Here is a 17,593-nt window from a genome sequence, read left to right on the forward strand (position 1 = left end):
ACAGTGTTTGTTTTGGTGGAAAGAATTATTGAAATGAAGACTGTCTAGAGTTTTTAAAATACACTTAGAAAATAGTGATTTATTTAGAAGAAAATGACTTTAATAGTTGAAACATCTCAATAAATAGCAAATCATTTGTTGTATAAAACATCCTCAAGCCTGTAATCCCAGCACTTGGGGAGGCCGAGGCGGGTGGATCACGAGGTCAACAGATCGAGACCATCCTGGTCAACATGGTGAAACCCCGTCTCTACTAAAAAAATACAAAAAATTAGCTGGGCATGGTGGCGCGTGCCTGTAATCCCAGCTACTCAGGAGGCTGAGGCAGGAGAATTGCCTGAACCCAGGAGGCGGAGATAGCGCCATTGCACTCCACCCTGGGTAACAAGAGTGAAACTCCGCCTCAAAAAAAAAAAAAAAAAATGATAAGCTCTGGTGTGCATTATAATTTCCTGAGGCCTTGTTAAAACAGTTTGGCTTCACCTCAGAGTATCTGACCTGGTAGTTGTGGCTTGTAACTTTGCATTTCTAATAAGCTTTCTTGTGATAATGATGCTGCTGTGTCAGTATCTCAGTTTTGAGAACTACTGGTCTCACTGTTCTTTCTTTGCAGTTCAAAAGTCTTAAAAGAGGTTAAGCTTAATTTCCCAAATAATCAAACATTTCTAATTTGTACGTTTCTAATGTTTTAGATCCAGATTTAAAGAACCATGGTATAGCAGAACACTCAAGTCCTTACCCTTGGTTTGTATTTTGTTTTCTTATAAAATTGGGAATAGGTCTGAATGATCTCTTGTGACCCTGAAATTTTATATATGTATATATACATATTTTAATATGTTTTTAATATGTACAACATATATAATGTATGCATTGTTATATATATTATAAATAACACAAATACATATGTATGTAATACATGTATAACATATAACATATTTAAAACATGTATAACATATTTAAAACATGTATTAAAATATGTACATATATATATGTATTTTTAGAGATGTGGTCTCATTTTTGCTGCCCAGGCTGGGGTACAGTGGCATGATCCACTGCAGCCTCAAACTCCTGGGCTCAAGCAATCCTCCTGCCTCAGCCTCCTGGGTAGCTAGGACTACAGGCTCCCTCTACCATGCTGGGCTAATTAAAAAAAATTTTTTTTTGTAGCGACAGAGTCTCACTATGATGACCAGGCTGGTCTAGAGCTCCTGGCCTCAAGCCATCCTCCCACCTGAGCCTCCCAAAGTGCTGGGATTACAGACATGAGCCACCATGCCCAGCCCTGAAATTACAATGCTATGAATAATAATCTTTGTTTAAATATTTCCATAGTGTGATTTTAACCACCAGAGAGCCTTGATTTGTATAGCAATATTCTACTAAAACTTGACTTTAGAGCCATTTTTCTACAAAGTTAATTGTAACCTCTCTCAGTTTCCCATCTTGTTCTGTCACCTTATACTGTAGGGTAAAGACCAAAAGGGTAAACAGATCTTTCCCATGCCATTTTAATTTTGTTTCATAACTGTTATGATTGAGGAAGGAGGGTGGTTTAAAAATAGCTTGTAAGAAGCACTAATTGTTACCAACTAATAGCTTAAAATGCCTACTCAGGATACAGTGAAAGGGAAATCTGCACATTCCTTGAAGGATGCCCTCCCCTCAAGGAATTTAGAGGGTTTCTTTCTTTTTGCTATAGTGTTGTGATACATATATGTCATAGGCTTTCAAAGTTTTGATGGTCTCTTCTCCTTTAATTATCTTTTTTCTTTTTTTCTTAAAAAAAAATATTTTTTTGAGATGAAGTCTTTCTCTGTTGCCCAGGCTGGAGTGCAGTGGCACGATCTCAGCTCACTGCAGCCTCTGGCACCTGGGTTCCAGTGATTCTACTGCCTCAGCCTCCCAGGTAGCTGGAATTACAGGCATGCACCACCACACCTGGCTAATTTTTTGTATTTTTAGTAGAGACAGGGTTTCACTGTGTTGGCTAGGCTGGTCTCAAACTCCTTACCTCAGGCAATCCACCTGCCTCAGCCTCCTAGAGTACTAGGATTTCCACCTGCCTCAGCCTCCCAGAGTACTAGGATTATCAGGTGTGAGCCACCGCTACCTGGCTGAGAATCTTTTTATAAATTGAGAATGTCAAAGTTCCCTACTCACCACCTTTTTCTAAACTGAATTATATATACATTTCTCCCTCAGTAGCTATGGAAGGTTGGTCCCAGGTCCTTCCATAGATACCAAAATTCATAGCTGCTCCAGTCCCTGATATAAAATGGCATAGTATTTGCATATAACCTATGCACTTCTTTCTGTATACTTGAACTCTTCTCTAGATTACTTACAAAACCTAATACATTGTAAATGCTCTGTAAATAGTTGTTACACTGTGGTGTTTAGGGAATAATGACCAAAGAAGTCTGCACATGTTCAGTACAGACAGCATTTTTTCCCCAGTGTATTTGATCCGCAGTTGGTGGAACTCATAGACACAGAGGGCTGGCTGTACTTTATTTCCCTATTGCTCTTTCTCATAAAATAGAAAGTTGAAATTAATGTATAGGTTTAAGGCCAACTGTTTTTTTTTTTTTTTTTTTTGAGACGGAGTTTCGCTCTTGTTACCCAGGCTGGAGTGCAATGGCGTGATCTCGGCTCACCGCAACCTCCGCTTCCTGGGTTCAGGCAATTCTCCTGCCTCAGCCTCCTGAGTAGCTGGGATTACAAGCATGCACCACCATGCCCAGCGAATTTTTTGTATTTTTAGTAGATACGGGGTTTCACCATATTGACCAGCATGGTCTCGATCTCTCGACCTTGTGATCCACCCGCCTCGGCCTCCCAAAGTGCTGGGATTACAGGCTTGAGCCACCGCGCCCGGCTAAGGCCAACTGTTAAAGCACAGCATGATATATTTGGGTATTTTTTTTTTTCCTGCCCACATGTTCTGACCAGATCAGTTCAGTGCTTTTATTAAATTTTAAAATTTGCTGAGGGTGGTGGCTCATTTCTGTAATACCAGCACTTTGGGAGGCCAAAGTGGGTGGATCACCTGAGGCCAGGAGTTCAAGACCAGCCTGACCAACATGAAGAAACCCTGTCTCTACAAAATTAGTGGGGTGTGGTGGAACATGCCTGTAATCCCCAAAATTAGTGGGGCGTGGTGGTACCTGCCTGTAATCTCTCTTACCTGGGGAGGCTGAGGCAGGAGAATCACTTGAATCCAGGAGGTGGAGGTTGCGGTGAGCTGATGGCACCCATTGCACTCCAGCCTGGACAACAAGAGTGAAACTCTGTCTCAAAATAAGTAAATAAATAAATTTTAAGATTCAACTTCAGTTTTGATCATAATGTAGAGACATCAGTTTTATAGATTGTATGTTAATTTGCTCTAAATGGGTTTTCACTATTTAGGTTACCCCTCAAATGATGACAATTTTTTTTTAGTGGGAGTCTCACTCTTGTCGCCCAGGCTAGAGTGCAGTAGCGTGATCTCAGCTTGGTACAACCTCTGCCTCCTGGGTTCAAGCAATTCTCCTGCCTCAGCCTCCCAAGTTGCTGGGATTACAGGCGCCTGCCATCATGCCTGGCTAATTTTTGTACTTTTAGTAGAGATGGGGTTTCACCACATTGCCAGGCTGGTCTTGAATTCCTGACCTCAGGTAATCTGCCTGGCTCAGTCTCCCAGAGTGCTGCGATTATAGGCGTGAGCCACCGCACCAAGTCATGATGACAGTTTTTTTTTTTTTTTTTTTTTTGAGATGGAGACTCGCTCTGTCTCTGTTGCCCAGGCTAGAGTGCCGTGTTGTGATCCTCAGCTCACTGCAACTTCCTGGGTTCAAGTGATTCTCCTGCCTCATCCTCCTAAGTAGCTGAGACTACAGGCACATACCACCATGCCTAGCTATTTTTTTTGTATTTTTTTTTTTGAGACAGAGTTTTGCTCTTATTACCCAGGCTGGAGTGCAATGGCGCGATCTCGGCTCACCGCAACTGCCGCCTCCTGGGTTCAGGCAATTCTCCTGCCTCAGCCTCCTGAGTAGCTGGGATTACAGGCACGAGCCACCATGCCCAGCTAATTTTTTGTATTTTTAGTAGAGACGGAGTTTCACCATGTTGACCAGGATGGTCTCTATCTCTCGACCTTGTGATCCGCCCGCCTCGTGATCCTCCCGCCTCGGCCTCCCAAAGTGCTGGGATTACAGGCTTGAGCCACCACGCCCAGTCTTTGATGACCATTTTTAACAGCTATTTTAATCCAAATTGATAGGGTAATTCTTGCACAGACCCACTTGGTTAAAAAAAAGAGGAAAAGAAAATTTTAAAGAGTAATTTATTTTTCAAATAAGCAGTATACACACTTATAAAATTAAAAAGGTATAAAAGGAATATATATAATTCCCATTCTTACCCCTAAGCTTTCCTTCCCAAAGGCAATTTATTAACTAGTTTCATGTGTATGCTTTAGATGTATTTAATGCACATGTAAAGATGGATAGTTACATGCTTTTGTTTTTTGTGACAGAGTCTTGCTCTGTCACCTAGGCTGGAGTGCAGTGGCACGGTCTCAGCTCACTGCAACTTCCGCCTCCCAGGTTTAAGCAATTCTCCTGCCTCGGCCACCCGAGTAGCTGGGATTACAGGTGTACCACCATGCCTGGCTTATTTTTGTATTTTTCCTAGAGATGGGGTTTCACCATATTGGTCAGGCCGGCCTTGAGCTCCTGACCTTGTGATCTGCCCGCCTTGGTCTCCTAAAGTGTTGGAATTATAGGCGTAAGCCACCACACCCAGCCCAAATGTATGTTTAAGAATAAAAAATTGGGCCAGGCACGGTGGCTCACGCCTGTAATCCTAGCACTTTGGGAGGCCAAGGCGGGTGGATCATGAGGTCAAGAGATCGAGACCTTCCTGGTCAACATGGTGAAACCCCATCTCTACTAAAAATACAAAAATTAGCTGGGCATGGTGGTGTACTCAGGAGGCTGAGGCAGGAGAATTGCTTGAACCCAGGAGGTGGAGGTTGCGGTGAGCTCAGGTCGCGCCATTGCACTCCAGCCTGGGTAACAAGAGTGAAACTCTGTCTCAAAAAAAAAAAAGAATAAAAGAATAAAAAATTGGCCAGGCACTGTGGCTCACACCGGTAATTCCAGCACTTTGGGAGGGTGAGGCAGAAGGATCGATTGAGTCCAGGAGTTAGAGAACAACAGCCTGGGCAACATAGTGAGACCCTGTCTCTACATTAAAAAGATAGTAATGGCCGGGTGCGGTGGCTCAAGCCTGTAATCCCAGCACTTTGGGAGGCCGAGGTGGGTGGATCACGAGGTCGAGAGATCGAGACCATCCTGGTCAACATGGTGAAACCCCGTCTCTACTAAAAATACAAAAAATTAGCTGGGCATGGTGGTGCGTGCCTATAATCCCAGCTACTCAGGAGGCTGAGGCAGGAGAATTGCCTGAACCCAGGAGGCGGAGGTTGCGGTGAGCCGAGATGGCGCCATTGCACTCCAGCCTGGGTAACAAGAGCGAAACTCCGTCTCAAAAAAAAAAAAAAAAAAAAAAAGATAGTAATAAACAACTTTGAGATACATAGTCAAATGAAATGTACAATTTGAGTTTTGACAAATACACATATAGTCGTACAACTTCTACCAAAATAATGATTTTAAACATTTCTATCACTCCTCAGATTTTCTTCATGTCTGTTTATAGTCATTCCCTCTTCCAGCTTTCTCTAGCCACTGGAACCATGGATCTGCTTTCTGTCACTACGGTTTTGCCTGTTTTAGAACGTCATATAAATGGAATCATAAATCATGTAGCCTTATGTCTGGCTTCTTTCACTTAGCAGTATGCTTTTGAGATTGACCTGTATCAGTGCATTCAGCCACGGAAGTGTTGAATTAGTGTGTTAAATGTCTGTTAGCCTAAGTTTGGCTTAGGGTTTTAAAATTAGTTACACTTGCTCATGAAATGGACTGATGGATCTTGTATTCTGCTTAGATAAATCTTAACTCTTGAGTTAAAAACCTTGATGTAATTCAGCATGGAAAAAAGTAACTCAGTTTGACAGGAGCAAAAGATTAAGGCTAAATCAAAAGTAAAATTCCACTTAATGAACATGGCAGGACTTCAGAATTGTTCAATTCAAAGGTTAAATTATTAAATTTTAATAACCTATTGCTACAGCAGTGTCTTAAATAAAGCCAGGTGTTCTTAGTTATACCAACCTGTGCTGTCAGTAATATTTGAGAATGGGAACTACACAGTAGGCTATTTTTTTTCCTTAAGATGGGCAGGATATCTCTATTTTGGAGACACAGAATTCAAAAATTGAGATATTTGAGTAAGTTAACCATTTTCTCAATCCAGAGCTTTATTTTTTTCAAACTTTAGTTTTGTACTCCAAGCATATAGACAGGATGAAACAACATTAATTGGTATAATAAAATGCCTAGTTGAACACCTTAACTCTGAGTTGGGGACTTAGAGTCAATATTTGTTCTGCAAATTAAAAAATAAATAATATTTGTAATATGAAATCACACCTTTATAGCACCTGATAAGAGTCTGAATGGTTTTTGCACTTAAAAAATCTTAGACTTTTTTTACTCTTGTAGTTTTAAAATATAATCGAAAACTAGTTCTTGAGGACTTGTTTTTGTCTCAAAGACCAAGCTGAGGGGAAATGGAATATAGTACGATTTCCTGCTTTGTGATTTTTTTCAGACATCCTCACCCAATAACAAGTCTCAAGTTTCTGGGCTTTTATGTTTAAAAAGCTAAGAAGCTGATAACTGGTTGTAAAGCGTTACTGCAGGTAGACCAGTCTCTGACTACAAGATTTTTTTTTTTTTTTTTTTGAGAGATGGTATCTTGCTTTGTTGCCCAGGCTGGAGTGCAGTGGCATCATCTTGGCTCACTGCAACCCCTCTTTCCCAGGTTCAAGTGATTCTTCTGCCTCAGCCTCCCAAGTAGCTGGCATTACAGGTGTGTGCCACCATGCCCAGCTAATTTTTTCTTTTTTTTGAAGACAGAGTCTCAACTCTGTCTCCCAGGCTGGAGTGCAGTGGCACCATCTTGGCTCACTGCAACCTCTGCCTCCTGGGTTCAAGCGATTCTCCTGCCTCAGCCTCCCAAGTAGCTGGGACTACACGCATGCCCAGCTAATTTGTCTTTTTTAAATAGAGACAGGTTTGTTGCCAGGTGGGTCTCGAACTCCTGACCTCAAGTTACCTGCCTGCCTCTGCCTCCCAAAGTGCTGGGATTACAGGTGTTAGCCACTGTGCCTGGCCCATAATACATGTTTTACCTTCCTTATTTATTTGCTAAGCTCTGAACAAAGCAAAAATGATCCACTTTAAAAAAATAAATATTGCATTGAAGAATCCAAAATACCTTAAAGATTCACTAGTCTACTCATCTCTGACTCTTTAGGAATGCTCTTAAAAGAGTTTCACCAGCAAGACAGAGAATATTGGCAACAATATAAACTTTAGTAATGGATAAAAGGTACATTTATGTTGAATATATTTGTTTTCTTTCTTTTTTCTGAAGGAATTGAATGACCTGGCCCGTGACCCTCCAGCACAGTGTTCAGCAGGTCCTGTTGGAGATGATAGTAAGTATTTAAAAGGAATAATGGAGTAATAGCATAGCAGTGGTTATTTTGTGTGAAGAAACAATTACGCTATAGGGAAGAGGCAGTATTTAACCTTTAGTGGCCATGCAGGGAACAGCTCTATGTTCATCACGTTTTCATCTGTCGTGTTCATTACATTTTGAATCTTCTGCCAGTTATTGGCTATGTAGTTAGTGTTCTGGTCCCCTCCTACCTGACCTTCATCCTTTCTGGGTATTTTTCTGGAGTGAAATATTTGAGCTTTTACCTACAACTAGCTGTTATTTTTGAGTAAGATAATACTAAGGATGATAGTATGTGTGTCTGCATCTGACTTTCTACTGGCTTATACTTGCAAAATCAGGTTTTTATTTATTATTATTATTATTATTATTATTTTGAGACGGAGTTTTGCTCTTGTTACCCAGGCTGGAGTGCAATGGCGCGATCTTGGCTCACCGCAACCTCCGCCTCCTGGGCTCAGGCAATTCTCCTGCCTCAGCCTCCTAAGTAGCAGGGATTACAGGCATGCACCACCACGCCCAGCTAGTTTTTTTTTGTATTTTTAGTAGAGTCGGGGTTTCACCATGTTGACCAGGATGGTCTCGATCTTTCGACCTCGTGATCCACCCGCCTCGGCCTCCCAAAGTGCTGGGATTACAGGCTTGAGCCACCGCGCCCGGCTATTTTTTATTATTTTTTGAGACAGAGCCTCACTCTGTCACCCAGGCTGGAGTGCAGTGGCTTGATCTTGGCTCACTGCAGCCTCTGCCTCCTGGGTTCAAGTGATTCTCGTGTCTCAGCCTCTCAAGTAGCTGGGATTACAGGTGCATGCCACCACGCCTGACTAATTTTTGTATTTTTAGTAGGGTTGGGGTTTTGCCATGTTGGCCAGGCTGGTCTCAAACTCCTGGCCTCAAGCGATCTGCCCACCTTGGCCTCCCAAAGTGCTGGGATTACAGGCATGAACCACTGCACCCAGCCAAAAGCAGGTGTTTATTTTTACTGTTCAATTTATCTGCTTAATTGTGTCAAATAATTTATGAGAGGATCTTAATGCATACATTGGACTATAATTTCCTCTATGTTCCACTTTGTTTCAAAATAGTTTTTTCCCGTAGTATCTTTTAACTTTTTTCTTTCTTTGAGACAGAGTTTTCCTCTTGTTGCCCAGGCTGGAGTGCAGTGGCTCGATCTCAGCTCACTGCAACCTCCTGAGTTCAAGTGATTCGCCTGCCTCAGCCTCCTGAGTAGCTGGTATTACCTGCATGTGCGCCCCGCCTGACTAAATTTTTTTTTTTTTTTTTGTATTTTTAGTAGAGGCGGGTTTCACCATATTGACCAGGCTGGTCTCTAACGAACTCCTGATCTCCTGATCTGCGCTCCTCAGCCTCCCAAAGTGCTGGGATTACAGGCATGAACCACTGCACCTGGCCCTTTTTTTTTTTTTTTTTTTTTTGAGATGGAGTTTCGCTCTCGTTACCCAGGCTGGAGTGCAATGGCGCGATCTCGGCTCACTGCAACCTCCGCCTCCTGGGTTCAGGCAATTCTCCTGCCTCAGCCTCCTGAGTAGCTGGGATTACAGGCACACGCCACCATGCCCAGCTACTTTTTTTGTATTTTTAGTAGAGACGGGGTTTCACCATGTTGACCAGGATGGTCTCGATCTATCGACCTCGTTATCCACCCACCTCGGCCTCCCAAAGTGCTGGGATTACAGGTTTGAGCCACCGCGCCTGGCGCACACCTGGCCCTTTTAACTTTTCTTTTCTGTTTCTTTTTTTTTTTTTTTTTGAGGCAGAGTTTCGCTCTTGTTACCCAGGCTGGAGTGCAATGGCACAATCTCGGCTCACCGCAACCTCTGCCTCCTGGGTTCAGGCAATTCTCCTGCCTCAACCTCCTGAGTAGCTGGGATTACAGGCACGCAGCACCATGCTTAGCTAATTTTTTGTATTTTTAGTAGAGACGAGGTTTCACCACGTTGAGTCAGGATGGTCGCGATTTCTTGACCTCGTGATTCACCTGCCTCGGCCTCCCAAAGTGCTGGGATTACAGGCGTGAGCCACTGCGCCCGGCCCTTTTAACTTTTTTTAAAAGAGGGTATATTTGAATGAGACTGTGCTATGTAATGTAAAACTAATTCACAAAAAACTTGTAACATTTGGTTCATGTGATGGTTCATGCCTGCAATCCCAGCACTTTGGGAGGCCAAGGCAGGAGGAACAGTTGAGACCAGGAGTTCAAGACCAACTTGGCCAACATGGTGAAACCCTGTCTCGAAAAAAAACACACAAAAATTAGTTGGGCGTGATGGGACGTGCTGGTAGTTCCAGCTACTTGGAAGACTGAGGTGGGAGGATCACTTGAGTCTGTGAAGCAGAAGATGCAGTGAGCTAGAATTGTGCCACTGTACTCCAGCCTGGGCAACAGAGTAAAACACTGTCTCAAAACAAAAACAGAGCCGGGCGCAGTGGCTCACGCCTGTAATCCCAGCACTTTGGGAGGCCAAGGCGGGTGGATAATGAGGTCAGGAGTTCAAGACCAGCCTGACCAAGATGGTGAAACCCCTTCTCAACTAAAAATACAAAAAAAGTTAGCCGGGCATGGTAGCAGGCACCTGTAATCCCAGCTACTTGGGAGGCTGAGGCAGAGAATTGCTGGAACCCAAGAGGTTGAGGTTGCCGTCAGCCGAGATCGAGCCATTGCACTACAGCCTGGCTGACAGAGTGAAACTTCGTCTCAAAAAATAAAAATAAAAAACAAAAACAGCCGGGCGCGGTGGCTCAAGCCTGTAATCCCAGCACTTTGGGAGGCCGAGGCGGGTGGATCACGAGGTCAAGAGATCGAGACCATCCTGGTCAACATGGTGAAACCCCGTCTCTACTAATGGTGCAAAAAATTAGCTGAGCATGGTGGTGCGTGCCTGTAATCCCAGCTACTCAGGAGGCTGAGGCAGGAGAATTGCCTGAACCCAGGAGGCGGAGGTTGCGGTGAGCCGAGATCGCGCCATTGCACTCCAGCCTGGGTAACAAGAGCGAAACTCCGTCTCAAAAAAAAAAAAAAAAAAAAAAAAAAAAAAAAAAAATCTGTCACATTTAACAAATAATATTTTAAAGTAAGCATACTTATAAACATTTGTGTAAGAAAACATTTGTGTAAGATGAGTATACGGTTAAATTAGCTTATGTTTAAAATTGTTTTTGTTTCTGTTTTGTTTTGTTTTCTGAGACAGAGTCTCACTCTGTCACCCAGGCTGGAGTGCAGTGGCAGGATCTCGGCTCACTGCAACCTCTGCCTCCAGTCTTTTTTTTTTTTTTTTTTTTTTTTTTTGAGACGGAGTTTTTGCTCGTTACCCAGGCTGGAGTGCAATGGCGCGATCTCGGCTCACCGCAACCTCCGCCTCCCGGGTTCAGGCAATTCTCCTGCCTCAGCCTCCTGAGTAGCTGGGATTACAGGCACGCGCCACCATGCCCAGCTAATTTTTTTGTATTTTTAGTAGAGACGGAGTTTCACCATGTTGACCAGGATGGTCTCGATCTCTCGACCTCGTGATCCGCCCGCCTCGGCCTCCCAAAGTGCTGGGATTACAGGCTTGAGCCACCGCACCTGGCCTGCCTCCAGTCTTTAAGCAATTCTTGTGCCTGTCCTTCTGAGTAGCTGGGATTACCGGCACCTGCCACCATGCCTGACTAATTTTTGTAGTTTTAATAGAGAGAGGGTTTCACCATCTTGGCCAGGCTGGTCTTGAACTCCTGACCTCAGGTGATCCACCTGCCTTGGCCTCCCAGAGTTCTGGGATTATAGGCATGAGCTACCACGCCCAGCCTCAAATTATTTTTCCTGATTTTTCTTTTTCTTTCTTTCTTTCTTTCTTTCTTTCTTTCTTTTTTTTTTTTTGAGATAGAGTCTCCCTCTGTTATCCAGGGTGGAGTGTAGCAGCGCAATCTCAGCTCACTACCTCTGCCTCCTGGATTCAAGCAATTCTTCTGCCTCAGTCTCCTGAGTAGCTGGGACTACAGGTGTGGCCGCAACACCCAGCTAATTCTTTGTATTTTTAGTAGAAATGGTGTTTCACCAGGCCGGGCGCGGTGGCTCAAGCCTGTAATCCCAGCACTTTGGGAGGCCGAGGCGGGTGGATCACAAGGTCAAGAGATCAAGACCATCCTGGTCAACATGGTGAAACCCCGTCTCTACTAAAAATACAAAAAAAATTAGCTGAGCATGGTGGTGCGTGCCTGTAATCCCAGCTACTCAGGAGGCTGAGGCAGGAGAATTGCCTGAACCCAGGAGGCGGAGGTTGCGGTGAGCCGAGATCGTGCCATTGCACTCCAGCCTGGGTAACAAGAGCGAAACTCCGTCTCAAGAAAAAAAAAAAAAGAAAAAGAAATGGTGTTTCACCATGTTTAGCCAGGATAGTCTTGATCTCCTGACCTAGTGATCCACCCACCTTGGCCTTCCAAAGTGCTGGGATTACAGGTGTTTCCCACCACGCCCTGCCATATTTTTTCCTGATTTTTCTTAGTAATGTTGTGTCTGGTCTAGGGCTGTAATCTCAGTGCTTTGGGAGGCTGAGGCAAGCAGATCAGTGGAGCCCAAGAGTGTGAGACCAGCCTGGGCAACATGGTGAAACCCTATCTCTACAAAGAGATACAAAAATTAGCCTGACATGGCGGTGCATGCCTGTAGCCCCAGCTACTTGGGAGTTTGAGGTGCAAGGATCACTTGAGTCCAGAAAATTGAGGCTTCAGTGAGCTGAGATTGTGCCATTGCACTCCAGCCTGGGGAACTGGAGCAAGACTTCCATCTCCAAAAAAAAAAAAAAAAAGAAAAAAAGAATGTGTCTGGTCTGCTAAATCCTGAAGAATCAAAGCAAGGCCCTTTTACAAGGATTACTTTACAAATAAATAAGTATCAGAAGTTATGAGTCTAAGTACATGTCATGAAAAATTTCATTCACATTTTTATATTCTAACTTACCTAGCGTGAGTAACTATATAGTATTTGGTGCCAAACAGGGCAGGCTAAATACTTAAACCATACAAAATGATTTGGTAAGTGCTCTTATATACATTGTCTCATGTAAGCCTTACAACAACCCATTTAGGTGAGTAGAGTAGAAATTTTAAACTTTTAGAAAAGAGTCCCATGAGAAACTCATGGAGATTCTCCAAATGTACTCATTCTCCGGTTTTTTGTTTTTGTTTTTTTTTTGAGACGGTGTTTCGCCCTTGTTACCCAGGCTGGAGTGCAATGGCACGATCTCGGCTCACCGCAACCTCCGCCGCCTGGGGTCAGGCAATTCTCCTGCCTCAGCCTCCTGAGTAGCTGGGATTACAGGCACGCACCACCATGCCCAGCTAATTTTTTGTATTTTTGGTAGAGACGGGGTTTCACCATGTTGACCAGGATGGTCTCGATCTCTCAACCTCGTGATCCACCCGCCTCGGCCTCCCAAAGTGCTGGGATTACAGGCTTGAGCCACCGCGCCCGGCTTCCGGTTTTTTGATTCTAGTTTGTTATTCCACCGTATCAAATGGTCCACATGCATCAGTGTACTCTTTCTGTTAAGTTGGAAAAATGCTTTTGTTTTAGGTAAATTCCTCAAAGTTAAATTAAAAATGGCTGAAAATCTTTTTTATTTATTTATTTATTTTTTAAATGGGGTTTCACTGTGTTGGTCAGGCTGGTCTTGAACTCCTCAGGTGATCCGCCCTCCTTGGCCTCCAAAGTGCTTGTATTACAGGAGTGAGCCACCACACCCAGCCTGAAATCTTAAATTAAAACTGGTTGAAGTCGGGATTTGATTTCATTTTTGAAGTTTTCCTTAGCATGCTAAAGTAATTTGTCTTTGCTTTGCTTCTGCCATAGTTAGCACTATTATATTTCTTTCTCGGACTCAAAAATTGTTTCCTTTGGAGAGTTAAATAAAACTACCACAGCCAATTGCGGTAGCTCATGCCTGTAATCCTAGCACTTTGGGAGGCCAGGAGTTCAAGACCAGCCTGGCTAACATGGTGAAACCCCGTCTCCACTAAAAATAAAAAAATTAGTTGGGCGTAGTGGCATCTGTCTGTAATCCCAGCTGCCTGGGAGGCTGAGGCAGGAAAATCACTAGGGGAGGTGGCGATTGTAGTGAGCTGAGATCACGCCACTGCACTCTAGCCTGGGTGATAGAGCAAGACTCTGTCTCCCCCCAAAAAAAAAAAAAACAGTTGGGCATGGTGGGTCACGCCTGTAATTCCAGCACTTTGGGAGGCCGAGGTGGGCAGATCACGAGGTAAGAGATCAAGACCATCCTGGCCAACTTGGATAAACCCCGTCTCTACTAAAAATATAAAAATTAGCTGGGCGTGGTGGTGTATGTTTGTAGTCCTAGCTACTCAGGAGACAGGCAGGAAAATTGAACCTGGGAGGCAGAGGTTGCAGTGAACTGAGATCACTGCACACTCTAGCCTGGTGACAGAGCAACACTCCATCTCGAAACAAAACAAAACAAAACAAAACTCCTGTAACTCAGTATAAAAATAAATAACCCAATTTAAAAATGGTCAAAGGATTCGAATAGACATTTCTCCAGAGAAGATGGCCAGTGAAAGATGAAAAGATGCGCCGGGCGCGGTGGCTCAAGCCTGTAATCCCAGCACTTTGGGAGGCCGAGGCGGGTGGATCACAAGGTCAAGAGATCGAGACCATCCTGGTCAAAGTGGTGAAACCCCGTCTCTACTAAAAATACAAAAAATGGTGGTGCGTGCCTGTAATCTCAGCTACTCAGGAGGCTGAGTCAGGAGAATTGCCTGAACCCAGGAGGCGGAGGTTGCGGTGAGCCGAGATCGCGCCATTGCACTCCAGCCTGGGTAACAAGAGTGAAACTCCGTCTCAAAAAAAAAAAAAAAAAAAAGAAAAGAAAGATGAAAAGATGCCCAACATTGTTTGTCATCAGGGTAATACAAATCAAAACTACAGTGAAGAAGAGCCAGGAATAGTGGTTCATGCCTATAATCTCAGCTACTAGAGAGACTGAGACTGAAAGATGACTTGAGGCTAGGAGTTTTAGGCCAGATTGGGCAGTAAAGCAAGACCTCCATCTTTAAAACTACAAATCAGCTGGGAGTGGTACCTCAGGCCTGTAGTCCCAGGTACTCACAAAGCTGAGGTAGGAGGAAGACTTGAGCCCAGATGTTTGAGGCTGCAGTGAGCCATGATTGGGCCTCTATACGCCAGGCACTGTGGCTCACGCCTGTAGTCCCAGCTCTTAGGGAGGCAGAGGCGGGAGGATAGCTTGAGCCCAGGAGTTCGAGACCTGCCTGGGCAATATAGCGAGACCCCGTTCTCCACAAAAAGGAAAAAAACAAAAAGAAAAAAAAAGCGTAACTTCCCCCTCTATACTCTAGCTTATATAACAGATTGAGACCCAGTCTCTTAAAAAAAAAAAAAGAAGAACAAATAATTGATCAGGTCTTTCTGAAGAACCCCACAGAAGAGTATACAAAGTATAATTGAATAGCTAACTATACTTTCGTTGTTTATTTTTGTTTTAAGGCGTTAGAATTTAATCTTAGGAGAATGAAGAGAAAAGCTGTTGGCCTTTTGAAATTTCTGAGCTCCTTTTGACTATCCTGGTACCCGAATCCCTCAGTACCACATGTTATTGATATTTAGTGTAAAAATAAAGTGGAGACTTGTGCTTTATTTTAAAACATCCAGATTTTAATGTTGATATTTAGTATAAAAATAAATTAGAGATCTGTGCTTTATTTTAAAACAGCCAGATTTTAATGTACCAGTAAATTTTTTTTCACTTTGCTGCAAAGATCTGGTAAGCAGGAAGAAATGTACATCCTGAAAGAAGTAAGCTGAAGATTTAATGGCTATATAATCTGTTTCCTTCTCTGTTCTCTTTCCTCCCCTCCTCCCCTCCAGCTCTCCCTCCTCCTTCTCTCTTCTTCCTCTCATCTGGTCTTCTTTCAAGACAGGGTCTTACTTTGTTGCCCAGGCTAGAATGCAGTGGTGCGATTACAGCTCACCGAAGCCTCAAACTCCTGGGTTGAAGGGAACCTCCCACCTCATGAGTAGCTGGGACTATGGGCACATGTCCCTACACGCCTGGCTAATTAAAAAAAAAAATCGTAGTGCCGGGCACGGTGGTTCAAGCCTGTAATCCCAGCACTTTGGGAGGCCGAGGCAGGTAGATCACGAGGTAAAGAGATCGAGACCATCCTCGTCAACATGGTGAAACCCCGTCTCTACTAAAAATACAAAAATTAGCTGGGCATGGTGGTGCGTGCCTGTAATCCCAGCTACTCAGGAGGCTGAGACAGGAGAATTGCCTGAACCCAGGAGGCGGAGGTTGCGGTGAGCCGAGATCGCGCCATTGCACTCCAGCCTGGATAACAAGAGTGAAACTCTGTCAAAAAAAAAAAAAAAAAAAAATTGTAGCAATAGTGTCTCACCATGTTGCCTAGGCTGGTCTTGAACTTCTGGGCTCAAGACTCAGCCTCCTGCCTCTGCCTCCGCCTCCCAAAGACCTGTGATTACAGACGTTGAGCCTCTGTACCCAGCTTTCTTTTGTTTTGAACACTTGATAAATGTCACTCTCTTGAGATCTTTGCATTCAAGTGTAGGTCTCTGGAGATTCAGTCTGATATTATTAAATATTCTCACTGTCTTTTTTTTTTTTTTTTTTTTTTTGGAGACGGAGTTTCACTCTTGTTACCCAGGCTGCAGTGCAATGGCGTGATCTCGGCTCACCACAACCTCCGCCTCCTGGGTTCAGGCAGTTCTCCTGCCTCAGCCTCCTGAGTAGCTGGGATTACAGGCACGCGCCACCATGCCCAGCTAATTTTTTGTTTTTTTTTTTTTTTTTTTTTTTTTTGAGATGGAGTTTCACTCTTGTTACCCAGGCTGGAGTGCAATGGCACGATCTCGGCTCACCGCAACCTCCGCCTCCTGGGTTCAGGCAATTCTCCTGCCTCAGCCTCCTGAGTAGCTGGGATTACAGGCACACGCCACCATGCCCAGCTAATTTTTGTATTTTTAGTAGAGACGGGGTTTCACGATCTCTTGACCTCGTGATCCACCCGCCTCGGCCTCCCAAAGTGCTGGGATTACAGGCTTGAGCCACCGCGCCCGGCCAATTTTTTGTATTTTTAGTAGAGACGGGGTTTCACCATGTTGACCAGGATGGTCTCGATCTCTTGACCTCGTGATCCACTCACCTCGGCCTCCCAAAGTGCTGGGATTACAGGCATGAGCCACCGCGCCCGGCTTTTTTTTTTTTTTTTGAGATGGAGTCTTGCTCTGTCGCCCAGGCTGGAGTGCAGTGTCTCTAACTCAGCTCACTGCAACCTTCACCTCCCAGTTCAAGCAGTTTCCCTGACTCAACCTCCTGAATAGCTGGGACTACAGGCGTGCACCGCCATGCCTGGCTAATTTTTTTGGTATTTTAGTAGAGATGGAGTTTCATTGTTTTAGGATGGTCTCAATCTCCTGACCTTGTGATCTGCCCGCCTCAGCCTCCCAAAGTGCTGGGATTACAGGTGTGAGCCACTGCGCTGGCCATACTTGAGCTGTTTCTAAAAACCTTGTAATGTGAGGCAGGTTTCGTACTCTCTCACTACCTTCTTCTCTCATTTATACTTCTACCTATAAGACCTAGCAGTCTAGAAAGGCTTCCAGAGAGTAACCTAAATCAGTGTTTCCAGTAGGTATCTTTATATTTAACCAGTGTGACAAAATTCTCAACATTTAAATGGTAGGTCTTTAAATGCTTTCATTAATTAAACTTGTCTTAATGGGTTTTAGTTTCTCTTTCTCTGCCTTTTTATTGGTACTGTAGATCAGGCGTCCCCAAACTTTTTATACAGGGTGCCAGTTCACTGTCCCTCATACCGTTGGAGGGCCACCACCACATACTGTGCTCCTCTCGCTGACCACCAATGAAAGAGGTGCCCCTTCCTGAAGTGCGGCGAGCGG

The 17,593-nt window shown here is 44.1% G+C and overlaps 1 protein-coding gene across 2 annotated transcripts in view; it reads left to right on the forward strand.

Annotated features, from left to right (window-relative positions):
* UBE2D2 (ubiquitin conjugating enzyme E2 D2) overlaps positions 1-17,593 on the forward strand; it is a 74,146-nt gene that overhangs the window by 34,337 nt on the left and 22,216 nt on the right. The window contains exons 2-3 of one of the 2 annotated variants that reach the window (XM_074380190.1): positions 693-744; positions 7,558-7,621. In XM_074380190.1, coding sequence (XP_074236291.1) covers position 7,621 — 1 coding nt within the window. In that variant the 5' untranslated portion in view covers positions 693-744; positions 7,558-7,620. The remainder of the gene's footprint in view (positions 1-692; positions 745-7,557; positions 7,622-17,593) is intronic. The other variant, XM_039468319.2, reaches the window with a different exon arrangement.

Source organism: Saimiri boliviensis, chromosome 1 (assembly GCF_048565385.1).
Source record: "Saimiri boliviensis isolate mSaiBol1 chromosome 1, mSaiBol1.pri, whole genome shotgun sequence".
NCBI lineage: Eukaryota > Metazoa > Chordata > Mammalia > Primates > Cebidae > Saimiri > Saimiri boliviensis.